General features: G+C 38.8%; 1 protein-coding gene across 1 annotated transcript in view; it reads left to right on the forward strand.

The window, feature by feature from the left end:
- The window catches only part of ITGA8 (integrin subunit alpha 8), a 181,535-nt gene that overhangs the window by 50,101 nt on the left and 103,786 nt on the right, over positions 1 to 27,648 (forward strand). The window contains exons 11-13 of the mRNA XM_059404254.1: positions 490 to 542; positions 13,270 to 13,475; positions 15,720 to 15,911. Of these exons, the coding sequence (XP_059260237.1) occupies positions 490 to 542; positions 13,270 to 13,475; positions 15,720 to 15,911 (451 nt within the window). The remainder of the gene's footprint in view (positions 1 to 489; positions 543 to 13,269; positions 13,476 to 15,719; positions 15,912 to 27,648) is intronic.

The following is a 27,648-nucleotide window of genomic DNA, read 5'->3' on the forward strand; positions in this document are numbered from 1 at the left end:
AAAGACTGTAAATCCTACTTAACTCTTCTCTGGGCAGTTCATGGGGTATCATCTTTTCTTTGGTATCACATGCGTTGTCTCTACTAAAGAGAGGCCACAATGGCGAGCTAGATACAAATATTTTCTATGAAATTTCATATGGAAGTGGAATTTGATTTATTCCGTGAGGTTCAACATTGCAGAATTAAATAGGATGAAGGACCAGAAGGGCCAATTTTAGCAAAGAAAATTCGAACTGTGTCCACAAATTGAATGGGCTGATTGTTGAATATCCACAGAGGATAGCCAAGCACATGTCAGGGGTACTGAAGGGAAATTATGCATGGGGTCAGAATGAGTGACTTTAAGACTCTGTCCATGTCCAGGAGCCCATGAATGTAATGCAGAAGTCTGTTGCAGTGAGATGCATCCTTCAGGAAAAAATGGAGAGAGGGCTATAAAAATTATTTTTGAACACAAACTATGTCATCTTATGGTATTCCTTTGCAGATGGCATCTTATTTTGGATATACGGTCACAGTGTCAGATGTTAACAATGACGGGTAAGTTTATAAGAACTTCCTCACTCACCATATGTTATATTCATCCACAAAGATGTTGTATTTTTTTTTTCCTTCATGAAATAGATCCTTCCATACTTCCTCAAGAAGATAGAGGCTCTCTTGTTTTAATTGTTTTTTGGTTCAGGGCAAGAGGATACATCTACTAAAGAATTCTGTCATCCTATTTTATGTCTTTACGGAGGTTTTCCACATCTCCCACTTCCAGAAAAGGGATGTTTTACTTACTTTTATCTTTAACATAATGACTTGAATAGTCCTTGACCATTTGAAATCCAAAGCCATTAAAGCTTTTGTTCATCTGTCTCTCTTTAGCCTTACTTAGCATGTGATACATTCATAAACCATTTGCACATCAATAGACATTTTTCTCCTGACATTGGTTTAATCAACATACTAGTATTGCCCATGGAGAAGATAAAATAATAACGCGAGCTTTTCAGAGTATGACAGTAAATTAGAGTGGAGCCAGGACCAAATACCATGATAAACTATGGTTGTGTTTAAATCATTCCTTAAAAACAAGCTATTATTAAACCTCTCTTTGGTTCACTAAAACCACCCAGCTGATAGATAAAACAGACGATTAAATAAGAAAGCCAATACATGGAGGTAAACTGAATAGCCATCCAATAAATATCATTGGAACACCTACTGTGTATCAGCCGTTATTCTTAGTGCCCAGCATATAGTGACCAATAAGGCAAAATAGGTCTCTGCTCTCAGAGAGTTCACATTTTTATAGAAATCAAATACCTGCAGAATCCTGGTTACATTGCAGGATCTGGACCAAGCAAACATTTTATAGATACATCATTGGTAGACATTAGCTATGATTTACATATAGATAGAAATGTACTTTATATATTATGATGGCATAAGCCTGGAGGATAAATTTAAACTTTTTTGCACCTTTTAGAAAATATCTTTTTTTTTTAGATTTATTTATTTATTTGAGAGAGAGAGAGAGCATTGGGAGGGGTGGAGGAGAGCAGAGGGAAAGGGACAAACAGACTCTGTGATGAGTGTGGAGCTTAATGCAGGGCTCAATCCCATGACCCTGAGATCATAACCTGAGTTGAAAGCAAGAGTCAGACACCTAACTGACGGAGCTGCCCACGGGCCCCTGGAAAATATCTTCTTTTATTATCCTTCCATTCAGTATGTATTTCTTGAGCATCTACTATACACTAGCACTGTTCTAGGTGCTGGGCTATAGCCGAGAACAGAATAGAGACCCCTATCCCCATAGAGGTTCTATTAGAGGTGGGGAGTTGGGTACTACAGACAAAAAGTCAATATGTCAAGTAAAGCATGTTCAGATGGTGATGAGCACCAGAAGGGAATGAAAAAATGGAAGGGCTGAAAGCAAGATGTCCTTCAGGAGGTAAACGTGTAAGTAGACTGTGTTACATTCAGACAACAGAATATTGGTAGGTGCTAAAAAGAAAAGAGCTGTCAAGCATGAAAACACATGGAGAAAGCTTAATTGCATATTGGAAAGTGAAAGAAGCCAATCTGAGAAGGTTACAGACAATATGATTCTAACTATATGACATCCTGGAAAAGGCAACACCGTGGACACAGTAAATGGATCAGGGGTTGCCGGAGGCCAGTTGGGAGAGGAGGGATAAACAGACATAGGATTTTTAGGGGTGAAGCTGCTCTGTAAAACACTGCAATGGTGGATCCACGTACTTATACATTTGTCCAGATTATGGATGTCCATGGGTCACTGAAGTTTCACTGATCGTAACGCATGCACCGTGCTGGTGGGAGATATTGAGAAAGAGGGAGGCTGTGCCTGTGGCGGCAAGGGTATATGGTATATGAGAACTCTCTGTACTTTTTGCTGGAGGAATGATCTGCAGGAAGTGGGGCCCATGGGGAAGAGATTCCTGGAGGTGGGAGCTGCTGGAAGCCCAAGGACATCAGAGGGGCTTGGAGAGGAGGCAGAGGGGCGCAGGATCACAAAGGTCTGTGAGCCAGCGCAATTAACAACAGTCTTACGCAGCACTAATGGGCTCTGCTATAGACAGAATGAGTGTTTCCAAGAAGGACACACCTCATGAACCACTGGACAACACGAAGCAAGGGAATGGCCAGCAACGCCAGAGGCAGGAAACTGTAGTGGCTGCACTCTGGAGATACTCTGAAAGTATATTTGAATGGCAATCTTATCCTGGAAGCAAGTCATTGAAAATTAAATTGCTTTCATCTCCAACTGAACTGTGAAAAGAAAGTAACGATTAGGACCACCCTTGACAATTTCCAACCTAGAGGGACTGATTTGTTCTCAGCACCTTTTAGCAGTCTACAAAAGAAGGCAGGGAGTGGGAGGGGTGGCTAAAGAAGTACTTGTGAGTCCAAAACAACGGGGCATGTTGTCCCAATGGAGGAAGCCTGCACTTTATTAACAACAACAACAACAAAATCCCATAATGGCCTTGGGGATATGCGCAGACACATTTCTTCCAACAGATGGTGACACAACAAATACAACCTCCCAGCACCGCCCCCACCCCCAGGGGGCCACGCGCTGCTATGATTTCTAGGGCCCAGATGAACTCAGTGTGTGCCCTTCTTTTTCTTCACTCTGCATGAACTGAATCCTTCCAGTTTTCCTCCAGTTCAACACCATGCCCTGCAGGGCACTGCCTCCTTCCTGGAAACGCTGTTCATTCCAGTCCACAGCAAAGCTCTGTGACAACATTTATAGGACTTTTTTTTTTTTCCCATGTTAAGAAAAGAGCAAGAACACTTGTGAGAAAAGGATCTCTTTGGCCTCCTGCTGATCAAAACAACATGGTAGTAAGAAACACAAGAATTTTTCAGGGGTAATTTGTTCTATCTTGATGTTCTTTAAAAAGAAATTGCTATGACCATTCTTTCTTTTTTATTAGGCAGTATATTCTTAATTCTTTAGACTGCATCAAAAAAAGGACATCTGTTATCTTAATATTGCTATTCTTTTTTTTTAAGATTTATTTATTTATTTGAGAGAGAGAGAGAAAGCAGGGGAAGGGGAAGAGGGAGAGAAAGGGGGAAAGAATTTCAAGCAGATTCCCCACTGAGCACGGAGCCTGCCACGGGACTCAATCCCATGACCCTAAGATGGTGACCTGAGCCGAAATCAAGAGTCAGGCACTTAACCAACTAGGCCAGCCCAGGAACCCCTTAATAATACCATTCTTAACGTGTCCATAGATTGTAAATCTGTATGTAATTTGTCGTTCTTAGTTACTGTAACACTATGGAAGTTCAAGGCCCTATTATAAATGAGTAAACTAAGAGGCCGTTGAGAACCTTTCATCCCAAATACAGAAAGACAACTCACATGAAGTCTGAGATTGCAATAACAAAGATCTAATTTGCCACCATCTTTGCAGCATTTGTGTTTCAAGAAAAATTACTTGATATTGTTACCTTTCAAATAGACATCTTGTGTGTCTAGGTTTATTACTTGATCCCAAGATGGAGCTCTGAAAACCACCGTTTATAGTGATAGTAGTGTCTTCACCTCCCTGGGCAGGTATTTGTCTCTGGAGAAGGTGCGGAAGAACCCATCAGGGCAGAGACATAAAATGTGTTCCTTCGGGGGCGCCTGGGTGGCTCAGTGGGTTAAAGCCTCTGCCTTCAGCTCAGGTCATGATCCCGGGGTCCTGGGATCAATCCCCGCATCAGGCACTCTGCTCGGGAGAGTGCCTCCTTCCTCCTCTCTCTCTGCCTGCCTCTCTACCTACTTGTGATCTCTGTCTGTCAAATAAATAAATAAATAAATAAAATCTTAAAAAAAAAAAAAAAAATGTGTTCCCTCGGAAATCTTAGTAGAACCAGAAAAGAAAGGCAGCAAATCAAATCATACATATGGTAGTGACTTTTCTCAAACTCCTATGATGGCTCCAAGTGAGAACACATGTGGCCTCATTTTGAGAAAGAGTGCTTTTGTCATTCTAACTTCTGACAAGACTTCTAGCAGAGATCCGAAAATTGGATGGGATTTACAGGAAACATGAATCTCTGCCTTCCCAAATTTTTAGTCCTTTCAAGTGCAAAAATCTCTATTTTCCACTGAAACTATTGAAAAACCTAATATTGGGGTGCCTGGGTGGCTCAGTTGCTCAGCATCTGCCTTTGGCTCGGGTCACTGTCCCAGGGTCCTGGGATCAAGCCCCACATTAGGCTCCCTGCTCCACGGGAAGCCAGCTTCTCCCTCTTCTACTCCCCCTGCTTGTGTTCCCTCTCTCACTGTCTCTCTCTCCATTCAAATAATAAAACCTTGAAAGGAAGAAGGAAAGCAGAAGGGCATGCCTAATATTGCCTTAAGCAATACAATTTTGTCACTCATGATTAAAGACAGTGTTTTTTCCCTTCTCAGAGTGACTTCATGTGTGTGTATGTCTAATAACATAGGATGACCCAAACTACAATCCAATGAAGCTATCTAAAATTCCTCTGCAAAGAAACTGAGACACAAAAGCTCAGCAACTTGCCTAAGCTTGCACACTCATTAGGCAAAGGTCTCGATTAGATCCCAGAACTTCTGCTAACTTACCCAACAGAATTTTTCTTGCTACCTACAGAGAACTCTATACTAAAGCTCTATAAAATAGATGGCAGGAAAAATATATATAACTTCAGTGTCCAAGGATTTATAATCTATAAGAATTAGGAACTTTCAGGGCGCCTGGGTGGCTCAGTGGGTTAAGCCACTGCCTTCGTCTCAGGTCATGATCTCAGGGTCCTGGGATGGAGTCCCGCATCGGGCTCTCTGCTCAGCAGGGAGCCTGCTTCCCTCTCTCTCTCTCTGCCTGCCTCTCCATTCTACTTGTGATTTCTCTCTGTCAAATAAATATAAATAAAATCTTTAAAAAAAAAAAAAGAATTAGGAACTTTCAGTGTCATTGAGTAAAATGGCATGCCTCTCACTTTTAAAAAGCTGCGAAATTAGTGTATTTGTCACTGAAACAATCCATGACCTTTTTTATTTTTTAAAATAAATATCACATATGATTAATGTGTACGACATGATGTTTTGATATACATATGTGCAGTGAAATGATCATTGTATTCAAGCTAATTAACATACTCATCTATGGGATCTATCTCTATTCAGCCAGCTGTGTGTTCCATTACATAGTCACCATATTTGTGTGTGTGTGCCTACTGTGTGCGTGTGTGTATGTGTGTGTGTGTGTGTGTTGGTAACACCAGAGGTCTACTCTCTTAGCAAACTCCTAGTACACAATACAGTGTTACTATCTGAAGTCACCATGCTACAAGAACTCTAGAAATCACACATCCTGTGTTATTCCAACTTTGTACCCTTTGACCAACATCTCCCTTTTGCCCTACCTCCCCACTTCTGATAACCACAGTTCTAGTCTCTTCTATAAATTTGACTGTTGCAGATTTTGTATGTGTGTGTTTAAGTGTTTCACTCTAATTTTTGGTAAGAATTTACATCCCTGTTTATTAAGTGTGCATTTTATTAACTCCTATTATTTTTATAAGCAAGGTCATACTTCCAATTTCTAAAAATATGAAATCATAATTTTGAAGTTATTTTCACCCAAAGAACTTTAAGACTGTCTTCAGTGATGATAAAAAACAACTGATTCATGAGACAAAAATTCAGTTATAGTTTTTAGTGTCATGGCATATAAGAAAATCAGTCTCTGTGATTATATTTAAAATAGCCATACTAGTCTGCTGCATTTTACTTAGTCAGTAGTAATGATTTATATATAATTTTATAGTCTGTAACTCCTGTATATATTTTTTAAATTCACAAAACCCTTTTTAGCTTTCCCAGCATTTATCAGTGATCAAGGACTCATCAGTGAACATTAATCACCAGTAGAGTTCAGTATTAAAACTGAGATTTAATTCCCATTTTTTTGGTCCAAATTCTAATTTTTCAATAGGCTTTTTTTTTTTTTTTTAAAGGCCTACTTCTTCTAATCCTTGGATCTGAGTGGATGCTATGCAGTGACTTAGAATAGGATTAAGAATATCACTTGGCAGGGGCACTTGGCTGACTCAGTTGGTTAAACGGCTGCCTTCTGCTCAGGTCCTGATCCCAGGATCCTGGGATCAAGCCCCGTGTAGGGCTCCCTGCTCGTCAGGGAGCCTGCTTCCTCCTCTCCCTCTGCCTACTGCTCAACCTGCTTGTGTGCTCTCCTCTCTGTCAAATAAATCAATAAAATCTTAAAAAAAAAAAAAAAGAGTATCACTTGCTTAGTTGATTGGTTATGGTTCAGAAGTTAGGACTCCACACATTCTGTGGGATTAAACCAGACTCTCCCTTCTCTGGCCAAGAGATAATTAAGTACTTCTGTGCATGAGGCTACCTAGTGACATTCTTTGACAGCATATGACATCTTCTCTATCCACTTTGCAACAAAAGCAAGGGCCCTGCAAATACTCCAAAACCTCGACATCAGGGGGAGAAAAGACAAAGGCATTAAGTAATGCTGACCGTATTAGTAAATTGATGGACATTTTTCCCAATATTTTTTTAATTTTAAAAAATCTCCAGGTGTTGTGAGTGACTCCAAAAGTTAAGACAGAACAGTGGTGTGTGTGCTGGTTGGTGGCTGATACTGTCAAGCTCATGAGTGTATCGAAAATATAAACAAGCTGGTGAAATTAACTTTAGTTTAGTTATCTTAAGATAGCCAGAGCTATAAACTCTGCCAATGTAAACTGTTAGGAATTTCTGGAAAAACTTAACAAAGGGAGATGGAATTTTTCATCTTGAGCCCAAGCAAGCAAATTAGGTTTTTTCTTATGGCTTTTGAAACTTACAATATTTATACTAATTCAGAAACTCACAGAATTACAATTTAATTGATTGGATTGTTTTTTTGCCTCTGTGGGGCCCAGAGGAGTTAAATTTCAAGAGAATTTTAGCAGTTTGTTAACTTGAGAACATTTTAGAGAAAACTTATTTGAAAGGAATCAGGTTTGGGTAATTATGTTTTTGCCCTAGATTTAGCCCAAGTATGTATTCTCTCATACAGGTTTTACTACTATGATTGAAGTAAATAGAAAATCCAGAAAACTAAAACAGAAAGAAGTTGTAAATTGAGATTGGTTTCTGTAATGTATATGATCAGCTGTGTTAGTTTTGCCCACCGTAAAACAATTCAGCTGATAAGGTATCGACTGTAGTTTAAAGTCTACAAATCTGCATTCTGTTAATAAATAACCATGTTCCAGAAATTAATTATGGACATTAACATGCAATATCTATCTACTACTGGGAAAAAAAGATACATAGAAAAGTTTATATGTGAAACCAACACATTAACACCATTTGACTCAGAAAACTTGAATCTAGATTCTTATATTGAACATTCTTGTTGCTGGGTCCTGTCTTTCTGTCTCATTCTTTGTCACTATTTATGATTTGCTTTTCAGGAAAATATTTACAATGTTTCTGTCTTAAACAACATGTGAAGGATGAGAAATTGAGCCTTGCACTGTATTATATTATTAGGGCAGATTTAAACATAAAAAGAGACACAAAACCTGAGTGTACATTACCTAGAGATTTTAAAGAAAACTGCTTAAGTATTAGACATTTGGATAAAATGTAACTGTGTATATTTTTTGAAGTGCCTCTACATAGTAACTCAGATCTCATCCAAACCAGCAACATGACCCAAACAGAGTGGATGGATTTTACTGAAAACTTCATCATTAATAATAATAATATTTCTTCAACATTAATTTTTTGAGATTACAAAACCATACAGGATGGGTGATATATACATAATTCTCTTAGAATGGTACCCAACCTATTACACAACTACATTTCAGAAAGTCACTGAAAAATAACTTTACTTATAAAATATTTTCAAACGTTAAACTTGGATTGGACACATTCAAAAGCACGATTTGCCAAACTAATTTTGAAACCATCCAATAGCACACATAGCCTACTGCAATGGTTTTTCAGGGACTTCCTTGCCTTGTGGTCCATAATAAGAAATACATTTGACATTGCAACCTGGCATACACACATAGAACTGAAACAAAAGTTTGATGGAACAATATTTACCCTCATGTAATGCATTCATTCTGTTTTCTGTTCTTTTCTATTTCATTTTTTAAAAATTGCTTGTCCAGACCCACTGAATTGATTTCACAATCCACTAACACATTGCAAACCAAGATTTAAAAACACCAGCCTAAACAATAATATATATGGTGGCTCTTAAGTAATATTGCTACAATAAAATAGTATTGACTCTAAGTGTATTCTGTAAGGCACATTGTACCAATTAAATCCAAGACAGTTATTGTCTTTCAAACTTAGGGAAACACAATTATAAATGAAAAACAAATGTCTTTCTCTGTTTTTATGGCATTTAGAACATTTTAGAAGACTTACACTTAAATATCTAGGGAAATATATTTCTAACAAAATAAATCAATGCTGTCATAATCCTCTAAGAATCCAAAGGTTCCATGGACGTGCTAGGCTCTCGCAATGATTGGTCAAGTAATTTTCCATTACTAGAACTCAGTGTTGGCAGTGAAAAATGTAGACAGCAAACCGTGCCAGTCCTGCATCTATTTTGCCCCCTCGGGGACCAATTATACAGCTTGTTCCTTCTTTAGAGAAGGAGAAAATGGTCCCACTCCATCTCTACATCAGAGTCCTGTGATTTCAGACATCTTTGAAGTACAAGGCAGCAACACACACAATTAGGTGTTTAACAAATACCTCTCCACACTGGCGATAATTATAACAGAAGGAGAAACAACCAGGTCCCTGCCATGGGAAGGCCAGGGGCTAAAATAAATCCAGACCTTGTGTCCTCTGGTCCTGGAGCAGAGCAAGATGGCCAGCAATGAAACCTTTTTTTTTTTTTTTTTTTTTTAAATCAAGTTACTAGTAAGATTTTAAGAAAATATTTTACCTAAGCATAGCTATCAACTTAGGTTCAGGAATTTGAGAGCAAAATAATGGTCATTCCTATTTACCCATCCCCCTACCTACTTCCAGGAATGCTCTTGTCACGGTGAGCCCGGGGGGGTGGACCGCAGTGTTGCCTCACTATACTATACGCCTGAAACTAATAGACTTCCGTGCGTCACCAATATTGGAATTAAAATAAAATTTAAAAAAAAAGTAGCCATTCCTCGACTATATCTATAACCACCCCTCACTTCCTTCTTACAGCTTGCCCAAGTGACACTCAAAGTGTTTCTAGCTAGAAACTATGTGTTAGGTCTCCTGCTGTCGGAGAAAAGAGGCTATCCTAGAAGTCGCTGGCAGCCCCAGACCATCCCAAATCACATTTCACCGTGTTTCTAGCTCCTTCAAGAGAGGAGAGGGAGAAGGGGGATGAATTTTGCTCTTTTAACAAGAACTCTTTCTGTTTACATTGCTAGAATATAAAAATATTGTGTTTCCCTTCAACACCCAGGCTAGTGCCTTCATAATACCTATCATGTATTAAACACTATAGTTTGACCAGTGTATGCGCGTGTGCATGCACATTTGGAAATAGAAACACACAAAGAGGGACAGAGATGGAGACAGAGACTGAGCGAGATCTCCAGTGATGTATCCGATAAAGTAGCCTATTTCTACCTTTCCTACATTTTTTAGGCAAAGTAACTTGTTCAATAGGACTCAGCTGGTGACTGAAAGAGCAGGTTTTAAACCTAGATCAGTAGAACATCAAAACTCGTGCTTTTCTCATATCGTCTGGGCTCAACTTACTTTCCCAATTATCTTTTGTTTTTGTTGTTGTTGTTGTTTAGGCTAGCTGTATTTTTCAGGACAGCTTGGGTTTATGGAAAACTCGAGCAGGAATTACAGAGCTTTCCCACACATTCCCTCTCCCCTCCACACTCAGTTTTTACTCTCACTACTGTCTGGCATTGGTGCGGTATATATGTTACCATCAAGCTATTGATACATTATTGACCGAAGTGCACAGCTCACATTAGGGTTCCATCTGTGTTATACATTCTGTGGGCTTTTCCAAATGCATAATGTCAGGGATCCACGTCCAGTGTCATGGGGAATGCTTTCACTGCCCTCAGAATGCCCCGTGCTCCATCCATTCATTCCTCTCCCCTCCCCGCCCTCCTGCCAACTACTGATCTTTTTAGTTTTGTCCTTTCCAGAACGTTATAAACTTGGAATCCTTCTGTATGTAGCCTTTTGAGACCAGCGTCTGTCACCTACCAGACTGGCTTTAAAGTTCCCTCTGTGCCATTCAGTGGCTTCGTCGTTCCTTTCTTTTTATTGCCGAGTAATATTCTGCTATATGATGTGGTATAGTTGATTATCTATCCATCTGTGGAAGGATATCTTGGTTGCTCCCAGTTTGTGGCAACGGGAGGTTTTTGTGTGGACATAAATTTTCAACTGATTTGTGTAACTACCTAGGAGCGTCTCATGTGGTAAACCTGTGTTTAGTTTTGTAAGAAACTGCCACACCGTCTTCCAAAGCAGCTGGACTGCTTTCCATCCTCACCAGCGATGAATGAGAGTTCCTGTTGCTCCACATCCTCGCCAGTATTCAGTGCTGTCAGAATTTTGGATATTTATCATTTTAGTGGCATCTCGTTGCTTTAATATCCAGTTCCCTAATGACATATGATATTGAGAATCTTTTCATATGCTTGTTTGCTATCTGTAAATCTTCTTTGATGAGATGCCTGTTCAAATCTTTTGCCCAGTTTTTATTTTTTAATTTTTTTCACCCAGTTTTTAATTGGGTTGTTTTCTTATTGCTCCTCTTATATATTATACACATTTAACACTGATAACATCTAACAACAATAATGTATTTTATGTAATATATAATATATTTTATATGTTACTGCTACTGTATTATTGTTATTACTATTTCATATTATTAAGAATTAAGAATTCTTTGTATAGCTTGTTTTTTCCAATTAAAATCATTGGCACTCCTCTAGCATGGAGCCCACCTGAACCACTCACTTGACCTGGCTCCACTCAGGATACTTGCTTGGGGCTCAGAGTGCTGCCACCTGGCAAGCCTGCCTCCAGAACCTCCTGTCAGAATCCCATACAGGTGCAATGCCCTCTCTTCTATGAGCCTTCCTTAACTTTCTTGAAGTTCCAGCTCTCTCTCCTGTCTGGAATCTTGCGGATTCAGTTTGGATTTTTCATATGCTTTTTTTTTTTTTTCATTCTGCCTTGTTTATAGGTAAACTAGTAGCAATTTGACCTTGCTTGTACATTAATCAGGAACAGGGTTGACCTAGTAGTGATTATATTCCTTGAGTAACTTATCACCATGTCTTAAATACAGCTGTTACACAGAAGATCTTGAGAATCATACAGGGAAATGGAGAATAGATGGCCACCATAGGGAAGGCAAGAAGTTGGAGAGAGAGGCAGGTCAGAGTATTGTTGGAGTGTCTTGTAGATGTCTCAGACCTTAAAGGAGGTTTTGTGTTCTCAGTAACTGTCCCACTTCATCCCTGTCTGTTAGATGAATGGTAATATTTTTAGTTGAGTTGGCAAGTTTCTGCATGTTACCTAGTCTATATAGGCATAAAAGTCAAGTGCAGATTTCTGTTTGTGCCTGAGATCACTCTAAAGATTGTTGCATCTCCCAAGATCAGGATGTCTGCAGAGGTCATTAGTATCAATCAAAGTATGAACTTCGGTTGATGTGACTTTTTCCAAAATTTCTAAAATAAAAATGATATGTGCATACATTTTTAAGAATTCAAGCAGCTTAGAAGGCTCTGTTCTATTCCTCTTCCTGCCCATTGACTCTGAGAAGGAAGGAAATACCTTTACCCACTTGGGTTTTGTTCTCCTGATGGTTTTATCTTTATCTCTAATTAATTTGCCTAGATATTTGTTTCTTGAATTTTTTTCAACCTTAAAAAAATTATCTACTAGTTTCCTGCTATAATATCTACATTTATAGAGAATAACTATCAAGTCTTATTTGGGGGGGAAATTTACTTTCCATCTTTCTAGGCAGTTCCACAACCCTTTCTGGACTCTGTTTTGTATTTAAATGAAGTAAACAAGAGGACAGAAGGAGGCAAAATTTATTTTAAATCTTATTCCGGCAAGAAAACTTCATAAATTAAGTGTATAGTTCTATTGTCATAGACAAACTCTAATCCACTTTGAGAAAAACCTTTTTTTAGATCTTTTTTGATCTGTTTTACTTGTATAGCTACATTTTCCAGAAATGCACTAAGAAGCTTTTGAAAAGAATGAAGTGTCTGTGGTTTTCTTAAAGTAGTCATGGTAACATAGTTCAAAAGCTCAGTGTATGGGTGCCCAGGTGGCTCAGTTAGTTAAGCATCCAGCTCCCGGTTTCAGCTCAGGTCATGATCTCAGGGTGATGCGATCAAGCCTCACATCAGACTCCCCACTCAGTGTGGAGGCTGCTTCCCCTTCTCCTTCTCCCTCTACCCCTCCTCCTACTTGTGCACTCTCTCTCTCAAATAAACAAATAAATAAATAACTTTTTTTTAAAAGTTCAGTGTAACAACTCTTACGTTCCCGCAACATTCTATCCCAGCGACATAGCGAAGTGATGAAAGATATACGATGACTGTAAAATGTACCTTGGGAAAGGAAAAATACCAATAGAAATGTACTAATCTGGTTGATTAAGCTTGTACCCCCAAAGAATCTCGGGTCTGTCAGTGCTCTGACCTCTCTCTTTGTTCCATACAGAATGGACGACATATTGATCGGGGCACCGCTCTTTATGGAACGCGAATTTGAGAGCAGCCCTAGAGAAGTAGGGCAAGTTTACCTGTATTTACAAGTGAGCGCGCTTGTCTTCAGGGACCCGCAGATCCTTGCAGGCACCGAGGTTTTTGGGAGATTCGGTAGTGCTGTGGCACACTTGGGAGACCTGAACCAAGATGGATACAATGGTAATTGATACCAATACATGGAAATTATTTATTTGTCATTATTCCTGTTACCAGGACACGAAGGAAACAATGACATCTTAAAGTCTTTACAGTGGTGTATATGGTACGGTTACTATTATTGGTTTTTAATAAATTATCAAAAACCTTAAGGCAGTTTCAAGTTTATATATAACAGCTCTTAATAAAAGGCAGCAGTTACTTTTTAAAGTGATATTTGGATTTAGTGACTCAAAGAAAACTAGAGAACCTTTTGTTATGTACAGAGTCAAGACAGATAAGTACATCTTGACATATGGACAAGTATATTGCCTTGTGATTAACACACATGGACTAGTCTAGGTTATGCTGGATTTTAATTGGTCTGTAAACTTCAGCTCAAAGGCAACTTCAGTGTTTGCAGTAGAGTCATGTTAAATTCTTGGTTCAGGATCGTGATTCTTTAAGCTAAGAATTTGTGAACGCCTTGCAAGTACCTTCTCAGAACGTGCAGCTCACATAGTTTTGCTTAGATGTTTTGTATTTAAATGAAGTAAACAAGAGGACAGAAGGAGGTAAAATTTATTTTAAATCTTATTCCAGCAAGAATAAATTTAAATTACGAAGCAAGGTATAGTATAGTGGGTTTCTTAAAGTTCAAGGGAGTGACAGGAATTTGCTCCAACAAAATAGATTAGGGAGTGTTTGTCTCAGATTAGTATTCATTAGTACCTTTGGCAAGGGATATTGTGTTTTTATGTTTTCTCTGGAAAAAAGACATCCCAGAAATGTATGCTTAGTAATTTTTTAAGTGCCATAAAACATAAATGCATGTTAAAAGCTCACGGTTCCAGGAAAATAATAAAAAAGAGACAAGTTCATCTTTAACTGATACGCTGCTTTCAGAAACTGCCTTTTCCCTGAGCACCAAGCCAAATAAATAAAGTTAAATTATCTATCATCTTTTCCACCACAGTTTTCTCTATTTGTCTTTTTTCTCAAACACTTCATGATATTTTTGAAAGCTAAGAGAAACATTTTTAATGACATAAAGGGGGATCTGTCTCTCTGTGCCTCACTGTTTTTGAGTATAAAGTGGGCAAAATAATTCCAAACTGGGAGGAAACACAGGACAGATGTGGACTGACTTAGAGGAGGTAAAGGAAAGGCCTCTTTGTGCCTGGTACCTGATGAGACCTTTAATTTCCACCCCAATCTGAGATAGGAATATTTATCATTATTAAATGAAACTGGAATTATGATCCTCATTATGTAGTAAAATCAATTCATGATTTACTTAGTTTTATCAGACTTACTTAGGAGCAAAAAGAAATAAACAACAAAGTGAGGACACAGAACCATCCTCCCCTGGGGTGAGCTATTATGTTATTGTGTTCTTGGTGCTCTTTTTTATGTAAAACTCAGTCTTTGTGTGTGTTGTTTAGAACAATCCTGATGAACACAATGTGAGGAAGTTGATTTTTTCGTTGAGTGCTATATTTAAGGGGGAGTCAGGCGATAGGGTTCTTTCTGGGTTCCCCAATGTCCTCTATTGTAAAATGCAACCTGCTCCCCTTCGTGGGACAATGTAATCATTACATTAAATAGTCTTTATGCAAGAGATTATTTTTCATAAGTACCTTGCAAATGTGCCTCCCCTGTTTTACCCAGCCTAGTGATATGACCCAGCCCTCTCTGTTGCTCACTAAGTTCCTGTGTAGACCACCCTCTGCCTGCTCCTCCAATGGGCCCTGCTCTTTCCAACTTTGGCCCTTGGCACACCAGTTCTTTCTGCCCAGAGTGTTCTCCCCTCTGATTTCACACAGTTGGCTCTGCATTGTCTCCAGCTTTCAGTTTCAACACGAGCCTTAGCAACACTCTGTCTGATCACCAAATTTAGAAATAACCACCACTCTCCATTACATTAATATTTTTGATTCTTCTGCATAGAATGTGTCACTTTCCATCTTTTCTTGATTGTCTCTCTATTCAAATTGTCTATTACCTGCACTGGGATACAGTCTTTCTAAAAGCAGCATCTGGTTCACTGTCATACCCACGGGGTCCAACACACAGTGGTCACTCAATAAATGTTTGCTGGATGGAGAAAAGACAAATAATTTATGGTTGCTGCAATATTACAAAATTTTCCTGGAAAACGTAATGAGCCCTTTGGAGTCCAGGATGCCACTCTTCGATTGCACTTAATTCTATCTCTGAAACCTTCTTCTTTCCTTAAAAAATGTGTTCATGTGTCCCTGTTTGCAGACATTGCCATCGGTGCACCCTTTGCAGGCAAGGATCAAAGAGGCAAAGTGCTCATTTACAACGGGAACAAGGATGGCTTAAACACCAAGCCTTCCCAGACTCTGCAGGGAGTGTGGGCCTCACAGACCATCCCTTCGGGCTTCGGCTTTACTCTAAGAGGAGACTCAGACATAGACAAGAATGATTACCCAGGTAAGGGTTCCTGTCCTCTCCTGCCAGAGAGCCCACTTCCTGGAAAGAAGCCTATTCTCAGGACTGTGCATCCCCCGTAACCCCATGCATCCCTTTGCCTCCTAAAGGCAAAGGCCCAGTTTAAAGCTGGACGGCCTGGGGCTTTTGTGCATGATTCCTAGGTGACTTCCACAAGCATTTGAAGGCAGATAAAATAAACCTTCCTTTTCCCACCAGGAGATGGTTTTAGAAAGGCAAGATGGCGTTTGAAAAGCCACACTGGATGTATGACTTGTCAACTTTGCAACCAAAGTTGTTATTTTTTTTTTTTTTAAGATTTTATTTATTTATTTGACAGAGAGAAATCACAAGTAGATGGAGAGGCAGGCAGAGAGAGAGAGAGGGAGGCAGGCTCCCTGCTGAGCAGAGAGCCCGATGCGGGACTCGATCCCAGGACCCTGAGATCATGACCTGAGCCGAAGGCAGCGGCTTAACCCACTGAGCCACCCAGGCGCCCCTCAAAGTTGTTATTTGAAACCCCTCAGCGAGTTGTTCTCCATTGATAAAGACAGCTTGCCTCAGAGCCAGCTAGAGCAATTTATTTTCACCTTGTCATTCTCTCTCGAGCTCATAATTCCTGTTAATGAACTCATGAACTTCAACATTTCTGTCCTAAAACTCATGTTCTTGGAGTGTAAATATTTTCTCACCATATTTTGGGTTTTTTTCAAAATAGATTGAACATTTCAAACTGAAGCAAAAGGAACTGGTTCATAGTAAAGATTGTAAGCTCTTTTTGATGACTTAATTCATATTGAGGTCTCATGGAAATTAGACAGTGCAGTGACATAATTCATGATTTGTGTGTGCTGTAGGAAAATACAGTTTGTCTTAAAGGATTGTTTTAGTAATCCCAGGGTTTTTAGCAAAGAACATTAGACTTCTTGGTTTTATGGTTCAATTTTCACGTTTATGTTAGTTATTTTAAGATGTTTTCAATAAACACATAGAAATCAGTAATAGTTAACTGACAGCTTTAACTATTTATTAAAACCTTGTCTCTTTCCACCACCCTTCCCCTAATTGGGCATTTTCCATATGTAGAGTTTTTTTTTTCTGGTTTGGGGCACCATTCCAATAAACTGACTACCTAAATATACATCGCTAATTTCATTCTTCCACTTTCTCTTCCCCTTTGGGATCAGGCAAAAAGGATACTGCAACGTATTCTCATAAATTTGCCAGAAGTCTTTTAGGGCACTAACATAAATGTTGTAGTGGGCTCAAAGCAGACTTAGTACTATATTGTATACAAATATCTTCCGTATCTTCAAGAGCATCTAAGTTAAGTTTATTTTCTTAGGTTATATTATACTGTCCAATCAATGAAGGTAGTGAGTTTTAGTTTGGGGAGGGGGTTATTCATAATATATTCTATTTTAAATAATCCTCCCTTATATGATTCCTTCCCAAAATACGTCAGGATGATTCACAAAATTTAACTCTTGGGTTGTAACTTTAGATAAACAGTTATTTTGGAAAGTTATTGCCAGTCATTGTGCTTGTCATATTCTCACCTTAGGGAAACTGACAGAGAGGATGGCCTGGACCTTCCCCCAAGTAAAAGAGATACAGGATGTATCGATCACACAGGCCATTCATCAACTTCTTTTGAAGTCTCCTAAATAAAAACCAGGAAGGAGAGAAACATGAAACAATTTTTCTCTCAAGGAATATTCCTTCTGGGGGTGGGTGGGGAGTTGAGGGAGTGGGGAGCAGAAGTAGGACAGGAAAGTGAAAAGCTAAAGTAGGTAAGTGCTGGTAATTAGTCACCTCTTGTGTTTTCTTTTACCCCTTCTTAACAATCAGAAAAAGGTCATTTGAGGCAATTCGTTAACTTTATCTACCGAGGCTGATTCAATTTATACTAACCAATGAAGTTATGCAGCCTATCCCTCTGTCTGTAAAGTGAATGATCTTTACTAAGGCAGGACTGATAAAGCCACTAAGTGAATTCTTTTCCCTCAAGATTGTCTTGAGGCGTTCAGTGTACATCTGGACATCTTAGTAGACTTGGGTTCTGGTTCCAGTTCTGCCTCTCAAATGGAAATACAGATGTCTGGTGATTCATGATCCTATGATGTTTTCCTTGATCCTCATCTTTTTACAAAATAATGCCACTCAAAGAAGCCTCTTTATATTGACACCAAGTCCCCAGGGACCTATGCAGAAGAAAACCACCTAATGGACGGGTAACTACATTCCATTCACTAGAAGACTGGATTTGAAATTCACAGGTGTAATTCAGGAATTAGACATGTAACTGTCCTCATTATTCTTTTTTTTCTCTTTTTTTTTTTTTTCCCCCCCCCCCCCCCCGCCATTATTCTACACAGAAATTCCACTTGGCTTGTCTCCAGCCTCCATTTCCATTATGGGGAAAACCTTAATCTCACAGTCACTTCCAGATTCAGACTTAATCTCAGTTGAGTAAATGTTCATGATTCAGAATTCTCCCCTTCCTCCCTCTTCCACCGTCTTTCAAGGACTGAATAGCAAAGTGTGTGCCTATTGTCCTGGGACTGACACAGGGGCATGCAGCCCGAATGCATCATCTGTTTTTACTAGTTTCTGCCGGAAGGATAACCCAGCCTCTCCTGATCTTTGATGTGTTGCTCGAGCTTCTGTAGTCAATCAATGGCCTGTGGAGTGGCCACTGTTCCAAAGTTCCATGTATCCTGCATCCTTGTTCTATTTTGTCCTCTTCCAGGCCACTCCCAGCATGTGCTTCTATGCCATGGTTAGGACCCAGACACTTGCAGGTTGGGTTTTCTGGTCTCCGAAATTGTTTTTATAATTCCCCTAGATTATTCCTTTAGCCATTGCTAATTTTCTACCGGGGCATTTTATTACTCTAACCCTAATGGGGTTGCAGTATTCTTAGGTTTTGCCTGGGAAACAGCAGTCTTCCCTACCCCCAAAGATTATTGGGTGGCATGATTTCTAAACTCTATAATTCATTTTATAAACTCTATGTCCTAGTCCCCCAGGGTCTGTCTTGTGATTTTTTCCAAACCAGTTCTTCCTGGAGCTTAAAAAGAAATACAGTTTTTTTTCTCTCTACGGTTCTGCTCTTCCAAATCAAAATTACTCTGCTTTCAGATTACCGTGCCTCCTAGGAGTTCCAGAAGCCATTTAACAAGTTGACTTTCTTCTAGGATAATCTAGTCATCCTCAATAAGCAGAGGTTCTCAATCTCTGCTGCACATCATCTGGGGAATTTTAAATAGTGTATCTGCTCTGGTCACACTCCAGACTCAGAATCAGACTCTCTCAAGTCAGAATCTCTGGAGGGTAGAACATGGACCAGAGTAACAGTTAAATAACCTGGATGATGCCAGGGCACAACCCAGCTGGGAATGAATGATCTAGAACATGTTCCCCATTTTTGAACATCGAATTGACTGGATGCCTCATTAGACCCATTCAGTAGGTCAAGGGAGTGGGAAAGATTCCCCCTTTCCAGTCAATTCCCAAGTGTTTTCCCTGCTACTGAGCTTCGGATCACACCCCGAGTGGTCAGCTCTGAAGCACTGTGCATGCCGGTCCCCCACTGAGTCTACTTGTACAGGTTGAATGCATGGCACCCCTTCTGACAGTTTGACTTATGGAGACTGAGATGGGCTTCAGGGGTTTATGTTCTTACCCAGGACCCTACTTTGAGAAACACAGCTCTAGAGTCTTTGTGCTCAGTTCCCATGCCGAAGTAGTCAGGTGTGCAGTGTTCTCTTTTGGCAACTGCCTGTTAGCTCAGCTCTAGCATTCCATTTATTCTTTAGAAGGTTGTCAAACTAGCCCAAATGTCTTTTCTCCAGACGGCCTCTGTGTGATTACTGCCATTGGGATGCATGGTCCTAAGACATGCTCTGGTCTTATCTGGAAAAATTAAGGAAGACCCATTGAAAATATTTAATTTTTCATGCACTATTCTACATTTCCTGGAAGTTATCTGTGCATTTAAAATGATGGCCCCACTGACTTTCATTTAAAATACATTATTGTACTTGTTAGGAAGTAACCTACCTTAACCTGGCTAATGCCATAAAGGGAGAGCTTTATATTAAAGCCATAGAATATCTCAAGGAAACCTAATGACAGGAACTCTGCCAGGCCTCTGGAAGGGACTAACTGGGATCCAAGATTGTCATGTTTGGCCTTCCTTTCTGTCTCTCTCTTAAACACATCTCTGCTTTTCTTTGTACATCTGCTTCTCTCTTTCTCTCTCTCCCTCTTCCCTCCCTTCCTTCTCTCCCTCCCTCTCCGTCTCTTGCCAATATTTCTTTGAGCACCTAGTAGTGTTTCAACTCCAGAGTTTGCATATTGCAGTTTTACTCACTCAGAGAGACTGTCTACAATTTATCTTAGTCCCAAATCCTGAGGAAAGGAATCTTACATGCTATGAGACAAAAGGTGACATTTTCTAAAAGAAAATAGGAGTTGATTGGTGGATTGTGCAAGTATCCCAGTAAATATCCACTTTGATGTCCTGGCAAGACAAAACAAAACAAAATGGCCCTAGGAAATAAAAGCTGTGGTAAGAAGTGAAGAATATAATTGAGAGGAAAATATTTTGTTTTAAAAATTAAAATAATAAAAATCATCATTAAACTGTTCATCGATATTTTTATGTTTGTTCCTTTAGCTTCAGAGTACAAAAGAAAAATAAGTAAGAAATTCCTTCACTCAGTCAAAAAATATGTATTAATATTTACTACATATTAGACATTGTGCTGGGGACATAGTATCAAGATATACATTGTCCCTACATTCCCAGAGCTGACATTCTAGGTGAGGAAGACAGACAGTTAAATAACCCCAACGAAGGGTGAGCACTATAATACTGAAGTCTTTAAATGCAAAACTTTTTTTGAGTATCCTAACATCTGAAAAAATTCAAACATGGTTGCTGAACATTATGCTTATGAATTTTAAAAGTATGTCATAAGAAAAATATTGTTAGCCTCTGGCAATTTTGTAATTATTTGATCTTCATTAAAGGATTTAGTTGAGGAAAATATATAAGCTCTGTAGCCCCTTATACAGGCACCTCCACTTCCCCTGAGAAACTTCTAGAAGCCAAGCTAATATGATCAGGGCTACAAATTATGTACAGGTTGTGCACAGCCAAGGGGCAAGTGAGGACAGATTCAAATCCCAAGGGGTTTCCTCCACACGGGGCTGCCTTTTTAAATTCATACAAGATGTAGACTCTCAGTGGCCCTGTTCCAGGTCCTCATTCTAAATATATCAGAAACAAAATCCCCAAACTCTTCAACTACGTGGTCACCTGCAAAATTCACATAAAGACAAATGTACAAGTGAACAGTAGTTTGAAATTCTGCACTGAAATCCTTCAAACACCTCGGAGCTGCTACTAAACGGAACACACTTAAAAAACTGTGCTGACCCAAGTGATGATTTCTGATGGGGTTATTTTTCCCATTCCTAAGGTGAACACTTTTACCCCATTTTAGGCACCCAGGGCTTAGCAGCTGTGTCTGCAAGCTGAGCTGGGTTGCTTTCCCTGGTCTTCACCACCTGCCATCAACCCACTTCTGGGCACACTGCTAGGAAACCTCCCTATGTTAATGGCAGGGTGCATAGGTTGCCCCATGGGCTAGATAGCAGCAAGTGTTCTTTACATGTTTTTGATAAAATCCAGCTGCCTTCTGCAGGAAGAAAGAATAAGGTTGATTGTGATGTTTGATGTATATTTATTGTGAATTACAGCTGTTTCATCTCCCAGACTGACTAGAAATCAGGTCACCTAGTACCTGAAATAATCAAAAGCACAGACATGTAAAAGGTGGTTTGATTTACGTTTACTCTATCACCTGATCTCTTCTGAAAGTTACAGATGTTCTGTATTTGAGCAGGACCAGGCACTTAGTTTCCTTGTCTTAGGGAAAAAGAATGCTACCAAAAAGCAGGCGTGGGACCAATTATATTGCTAACATTATTGCAATTATAGTAATTATTACTGCTGTGCCATCTACTGCATAGAAGACATAGCTAATATCCACTGGAATATTATTTTTTAATATTTCTCCTGCACACATACATACACTCACACATGTATATATGTGTGTGTGTATGCATGTGTATTTTTTGTGTATGTATGTGTATCCCTAAAGAGTTTATAGGGTAAGATTAGATGACACTCCACTTCCTTCTTTTTAGGAAATATCAAACCAGTAAAAAAATAACCTACTGAAGTTAGCAGTGTGACTGGGAATGGGGGAAGGGAAATCAGACTGCCCAGATTAAGATTCTCATCCATCATTGATGGGCTATGTGGCAATGGACAAATTACTTGATTTCTCTGAGCTTCTACTCCATACCTGATATTATGGGGCTAATAATACTTCCTTCACTAGGTTATGTGTGTTTGCACTAAGTCAGGAAAAGATTTTTACAAAATGTTGTGAAATGGCTTAGAACAAAAGAAGGAAATCCATTTGATTGACATGAACAGAATCAAAACTACTTTACTTCACAGACATATTGGGCCACGTGAAGTGTTGAAAAGCTGCCTTCTTGGATTCTGGAGATGGACAAAATGGGTTTCAAACTAGACTCCACTGTTGCCTGGCTATATAAGCATAAGACAGTTTCCTAATTTCTCTTCAATCTCCTTATCTGTGAAATTAGATATAGTAAGTTGATATAAAGACAAAATGGCATTGTTTATATAATATGAAAAATGGCAGCTCTCCAATGAAGTTTTAAAACAAGACTACTTTGGAGGTATTCTTTTCTTATGCACCTTAGTTGACATTATTTTCTTTTGTTTATTTAATTTCCATAGCCCCCATTCTTAATTTACAACACCATATTGGCTTCTCCCACCCCAGATGAACATTGATATTGAGACTCTGTTGGGTTGAGATGCACTCATAAAATTCCTGTTGCTGGACCCTCCCTAGAAGCTTCTAATATCAGGAGGTTACGGCCCTGCTATGATGTAGTTCCATCGTTCACCCATCTGACCTCCCCCCCACCAAGGTGGGAGATGAGGCACGAGGGACTTCTCCCATTACTCACTACTGTGATTTACTGGGTGCTAAGAATGTAAAATGTTCTTCCTTCTTAAGCTCTTAGGCAGTTGAGGGCATTTATTGGACCTGAACTAGGTGATAACGATGGCAACTGAAAGGAAAAAATCTAAGGAAATAATGTAAATGTAAATGTAAAACAAGTCAAGACTTGTTAATGACTTGCTGTGATAGAATGTAAAGGAGGTGGGGTGAGTAAGGAAGAGATGTTAAGGAGGACTCTGGAATTTTGATCCTGAGGGCCTGAGAAAAGTATGGTAGAATGGACAGATATGGGAAGATTTTGTTTTAGAAATATAGTCAACCATAGACATAATATTTGGTATAACTTTCCTAATATCTAGTTACCCACTCATTATTTGTTTCACTTTCTTACCATGCATATTGTCATTGGTACATCTACAATAATAGGAGTCATTAGTATATTCATTTCTGGCACCAACATTATTTTTCCTATTTAAAATATGGATGTATTCAGGTTTCTGTGTTGGTGCTGATTAGAAAATGAGGGTTGGCCAGAGGAGTATTTGTATACATTAATTGAGTGAAAGCATTTCAGAGAAGAAGCAGCTGTGATAGCCAGAAATCCCTACAATTCAATGATCTAGTGTAATCCTGTTAAACATGATTGTATAACAAGACCATCTGCTAGATGCATAGCCCAGACATTGGAGGGTGGAGGAGGGGAAGTACAGGTTTTGTTGAGGCACAGAAATCTTACAGGCAATAAAAACTGGGGGAAGACATGGGCTGAATGCCAAGACTATCATTGTCTTGTTCAGGCCCATAATGTCTGATGATTATACCATAAAGCCATCTCAGACAATTATACCAAATGAAAAAAAAAAAAAAAAGACTCTGTTTTAACGAGTATTCTGTGTGTGTGTGTGTGTGTGTGTGCAAACAAGAAAGAAAGCATCTACATACAAGAAGAAATAAAAGGATGGCTTTAACCAAGGGAATAATGCATAATCAAACCTTGAGCTTCTTGAAATTGATTTGAAGTTTAGTTGAACTAAACTATAAGTCAAAGTTTATTTCTACTCCTCAAATTGCTACTCAAGTTCTCCTGAAAAGTAAAACATTATGTTCTTTACTGAGCAAGATTTTCATAATTTCATTATAAACACATTAGAAATTAGTATATAACCTTTGTTATAAAATATCTTACGAATTAGATTAAATGGAATTAACTAAGTCAACTGACAGAGTTCCTGGACTTGAATCCAGGTCATAAAATAGAAGTGAAAGTGAATGGACAGATAAAATCCATGAGTCCTAGAGCCACCTCTCCCAAGATAATGCTCCATTAGTAACTCAGTTTCTCAGATTCTTACTTCCCTCCCCTGAATGTGATATAGATGAAGGGAAAGCTTCTCCAAGGGTCTTTTTGAACTCCATGCTCCCCTTATCCTCTAATCCAAGATCTAGACTTACTGCATTCCAGATAAAGACACTACCAAAAAAAAAGGGAACTGTAGGTCAATATCTCTGAAGAACATAGATGCAAAAATCCCCAACGAAATATTAGCAAATTGAATCCAATAATACATTTAAAGAAGATCATTCACCATGATCAAGTGAGATTTACTTATACAAGGGTGGTTTAATATTCCCAAGTTGATTAAAGTGATATATCACATCAATAAGAGAAAGGATAAAAAAAATCTGATCATTCCAATAAATGCAGGAAAAGGATTTGACAAAGTACAATATCCATTCATGATGAAAACCGCAAATCAAGTAGTTTTAGAGATAATATACCTCAACTCAATAAAGGCCATACATGAAAACCCACAGTTAACATTATACTCAATGGTGGAAAACAGAGCCTTGCTCCTAAGCTCAAGAACAAGATAAGGATGTCCATTCTCACAACTTTTGTTCAACACAGGACTGGAAGTCCTAGCCACAGCAATCAGACAACAAAAAGAAATAAAAGAAATCCAGACTGGTAAGAAATAAGTAACACTGTCACTATTTGCAGATGACATGATAAATATACAGAAACCCTAAAGACTCCACCAAAACACTACTAAAACTGAGAAATGAATTCAGTAAGATTTCAGGATACAAAATCAACATGCAGAAATCTGTTGCATTTCTATATAATAATAATGAAGCAGCAGAAAGAGAAATTAAGAAAACAATCCTTTTTTATAATTCCTTCAAAAATAATAAAATACGGGATGCCTGGGTGGCTCAGTTGGTCAAGCAGCTGCCTTCGGCTCGATCATGATCCCAGCATCCTGGGATCGAGTCCCACGTCGGGCTCCTTGCTCAGCAGGGAGCCTGCTTCTCCCTCTGCCTCTGCCTGCCATTCTGTCTGCCTGTGCTTGCTCTCTCTCCCTCTCTCTCTCTGACAAATAAATTAAAAAATAATAATAATAATAATAAAATACCTAGGAATGAACTTAACCAAGAAGGTGAAAAGCCTGTACTCTGAAAACTATAAAACACTGATGAAAGAAATTGAAGATGACACAAAGAAATGGGAAGACATTCTATGCTCATAGATTGGAAGAACAAATATCGTTAAAATGTCCCTACTACCAAAAGCAATCTACAGATTAAATGCAATCCCTATCAAAATACCAACCGCATTTTTCACAGAACTAGAACAAATTATCTTAAAATGTTGTGATCCCATACAAACAATTTTAAAATTCGTATGTAACCACAAAAGACCCCAAAGAGCAAAAACAATCTTGAAAAAGAAGAAGATGACTAGAGGTATCACAATCCCAGATATCAAGTTAGACTACAAAGCTGTAGAAATCTGAACAGTATTGGTACTGGGACAAAAATAGAAACATATGCCAATGGAACAGAATAGAGAGCCCAGAAATAAACCCATGATTATACAATCAATTAATCTTCAACAAAGGAGGCAAGAATGTCCAATGGGGAAAAGAAAAGTCTTTTCAACAAATGGTGTTGAGAAAACTGAATACTTACACGCAAAAGAATGAAACTGGAGCACTTTTGTTTTTTAAGATTTTTATGTATTTGAGAGAGAGAGAGAAAATAAGTGGGGAGGAGGGGCAGAAGGAGAAGCAGACTCCCTACTGAGCAGGGAGCCAAACATGGGACTCAATCCCAGAACCTTGGGATCATGACCTGAGCTGAAGGCAGATGCTTAACTGACTGAGCCACCCAGGCACCCACCTGGAGTGATTTCTTACACAACACACAAAAATAAACTTAAAATGGATCAAGGACCTTAATGTGAGGTGTGAAACCATAAAAATCCTAGAAGAGAGCACAGGCAGTCATTTCTCTGACATCAGCTATAGCAAAATTTTTCTAGATATGTCTCCTGAGGCAAGGGAAACAAAAGCAAAAATAAATTATTGGGACTACATCAAAATAAAAGGCTTCTGCACAGCAAAGGAAACCACAAAACTAAAAGATGATATACTGAATGGGAGAAAATATTTGCAAATTATATATCTGATAAAGCGTTAATATCCAAAATATATAACGAACTTCTACAACTCAACACCAAAACATAAATAATCTAGTTAAAAATGGTCAGAAGACATGACCAGAGACTTCTCCAAAGAGGCCATACATATGGCCAACAGACACATGAAAAGATGCTCAACATCACTTGTCATCAGGGAAATGCAAATCAAAACTACGATGAGGATATAAAATCAATGCACAGAAATCACTTGCACTTCTTTACACCAAGAACAAGACAGAAGAAAGAGAAATTAAGGAGTCAATCCCATTTACAATTGCATCCAAAACCATAAGATACCTAGGAATAAACCTAACTAAAGAGGCAAAGAATCTATACTCAGAAAACTGTAAAGTACTCATGAAAGAAATTGAGGAAGACACAAAGAAATGGAAAAATGTTCCATGTTCATGGATTGGAAGAACAAATATTGTGAAAATGTCTATGTTACCTAAAGCAATCTATACATTTAATGCAATTCCTATCAAAATCCCATCCATTTTTTTCAAAGAAATGGAACAAATAATCCTAAAATTTATATGGAACAAGAAAAGACCTCGAATAGCCAAAGGAATGTTGAAAAAGAAAGCCAAAGTTGGTGGCATCACAAATCTGGGCTTCAAGCTCTATTACAAAGCTGTCATCATCAAGACAGTATGGTACTGGCACAAAAACAGACACATGGATCAATGGAACAGAATAGAGAGCCCAGAAATAGACCCTCAACTCTATGGTCAACTAATCTTGGACAAAGCAGGAAAAAATGTCCAATGGAAAAAAGACAGCCTCTTCAACAAATGGTGTTGGAAAAATTGGACAGCTACATTGCAGAAAAATGAAATTTGACCATTTCCTTACAACACACACAAAAATAGACTCAAAATGGTTGAAGGACCTCAATGTGAGAAAGGAATCCATCAAAATCCTTGAGGAGAACACAGGCAGCAACCTCTTCCACCTCAGTTGCAGCAACATCGTCCTAGGAACAACGCCAAAGGCAAGGGAAGCAAGGGCAAAAATGAACTATTGGGATTTCATCAAGATCAAAAGCTTTTGCACAGGAAAGGAAACAGTTAACAAAACCAAAAGACAACTGACAGAATGGGAGAAGATATTTGCAAATTACATATCAGATAAAGGTCAAGTATCCAAAATCTATAAAGAGCTTAGCAAACTC

The sequence above is a fragment of the Mustela nigripes genome, chromosome 6, assembly GCF_022355385.1.
Source record: "Mustela nigripes isolate SB6536 chromosome 6, MUSNIG.SB6536, whole genome shotgun sequence".
In the NCBI taxonomy this organism is placed as follows: domain Eukaryota; kingdom Metazoa; phylum Chordata; class Mammalia; order Carnivora; family Mustelidae; genus Mustela; species Mustela nigripes.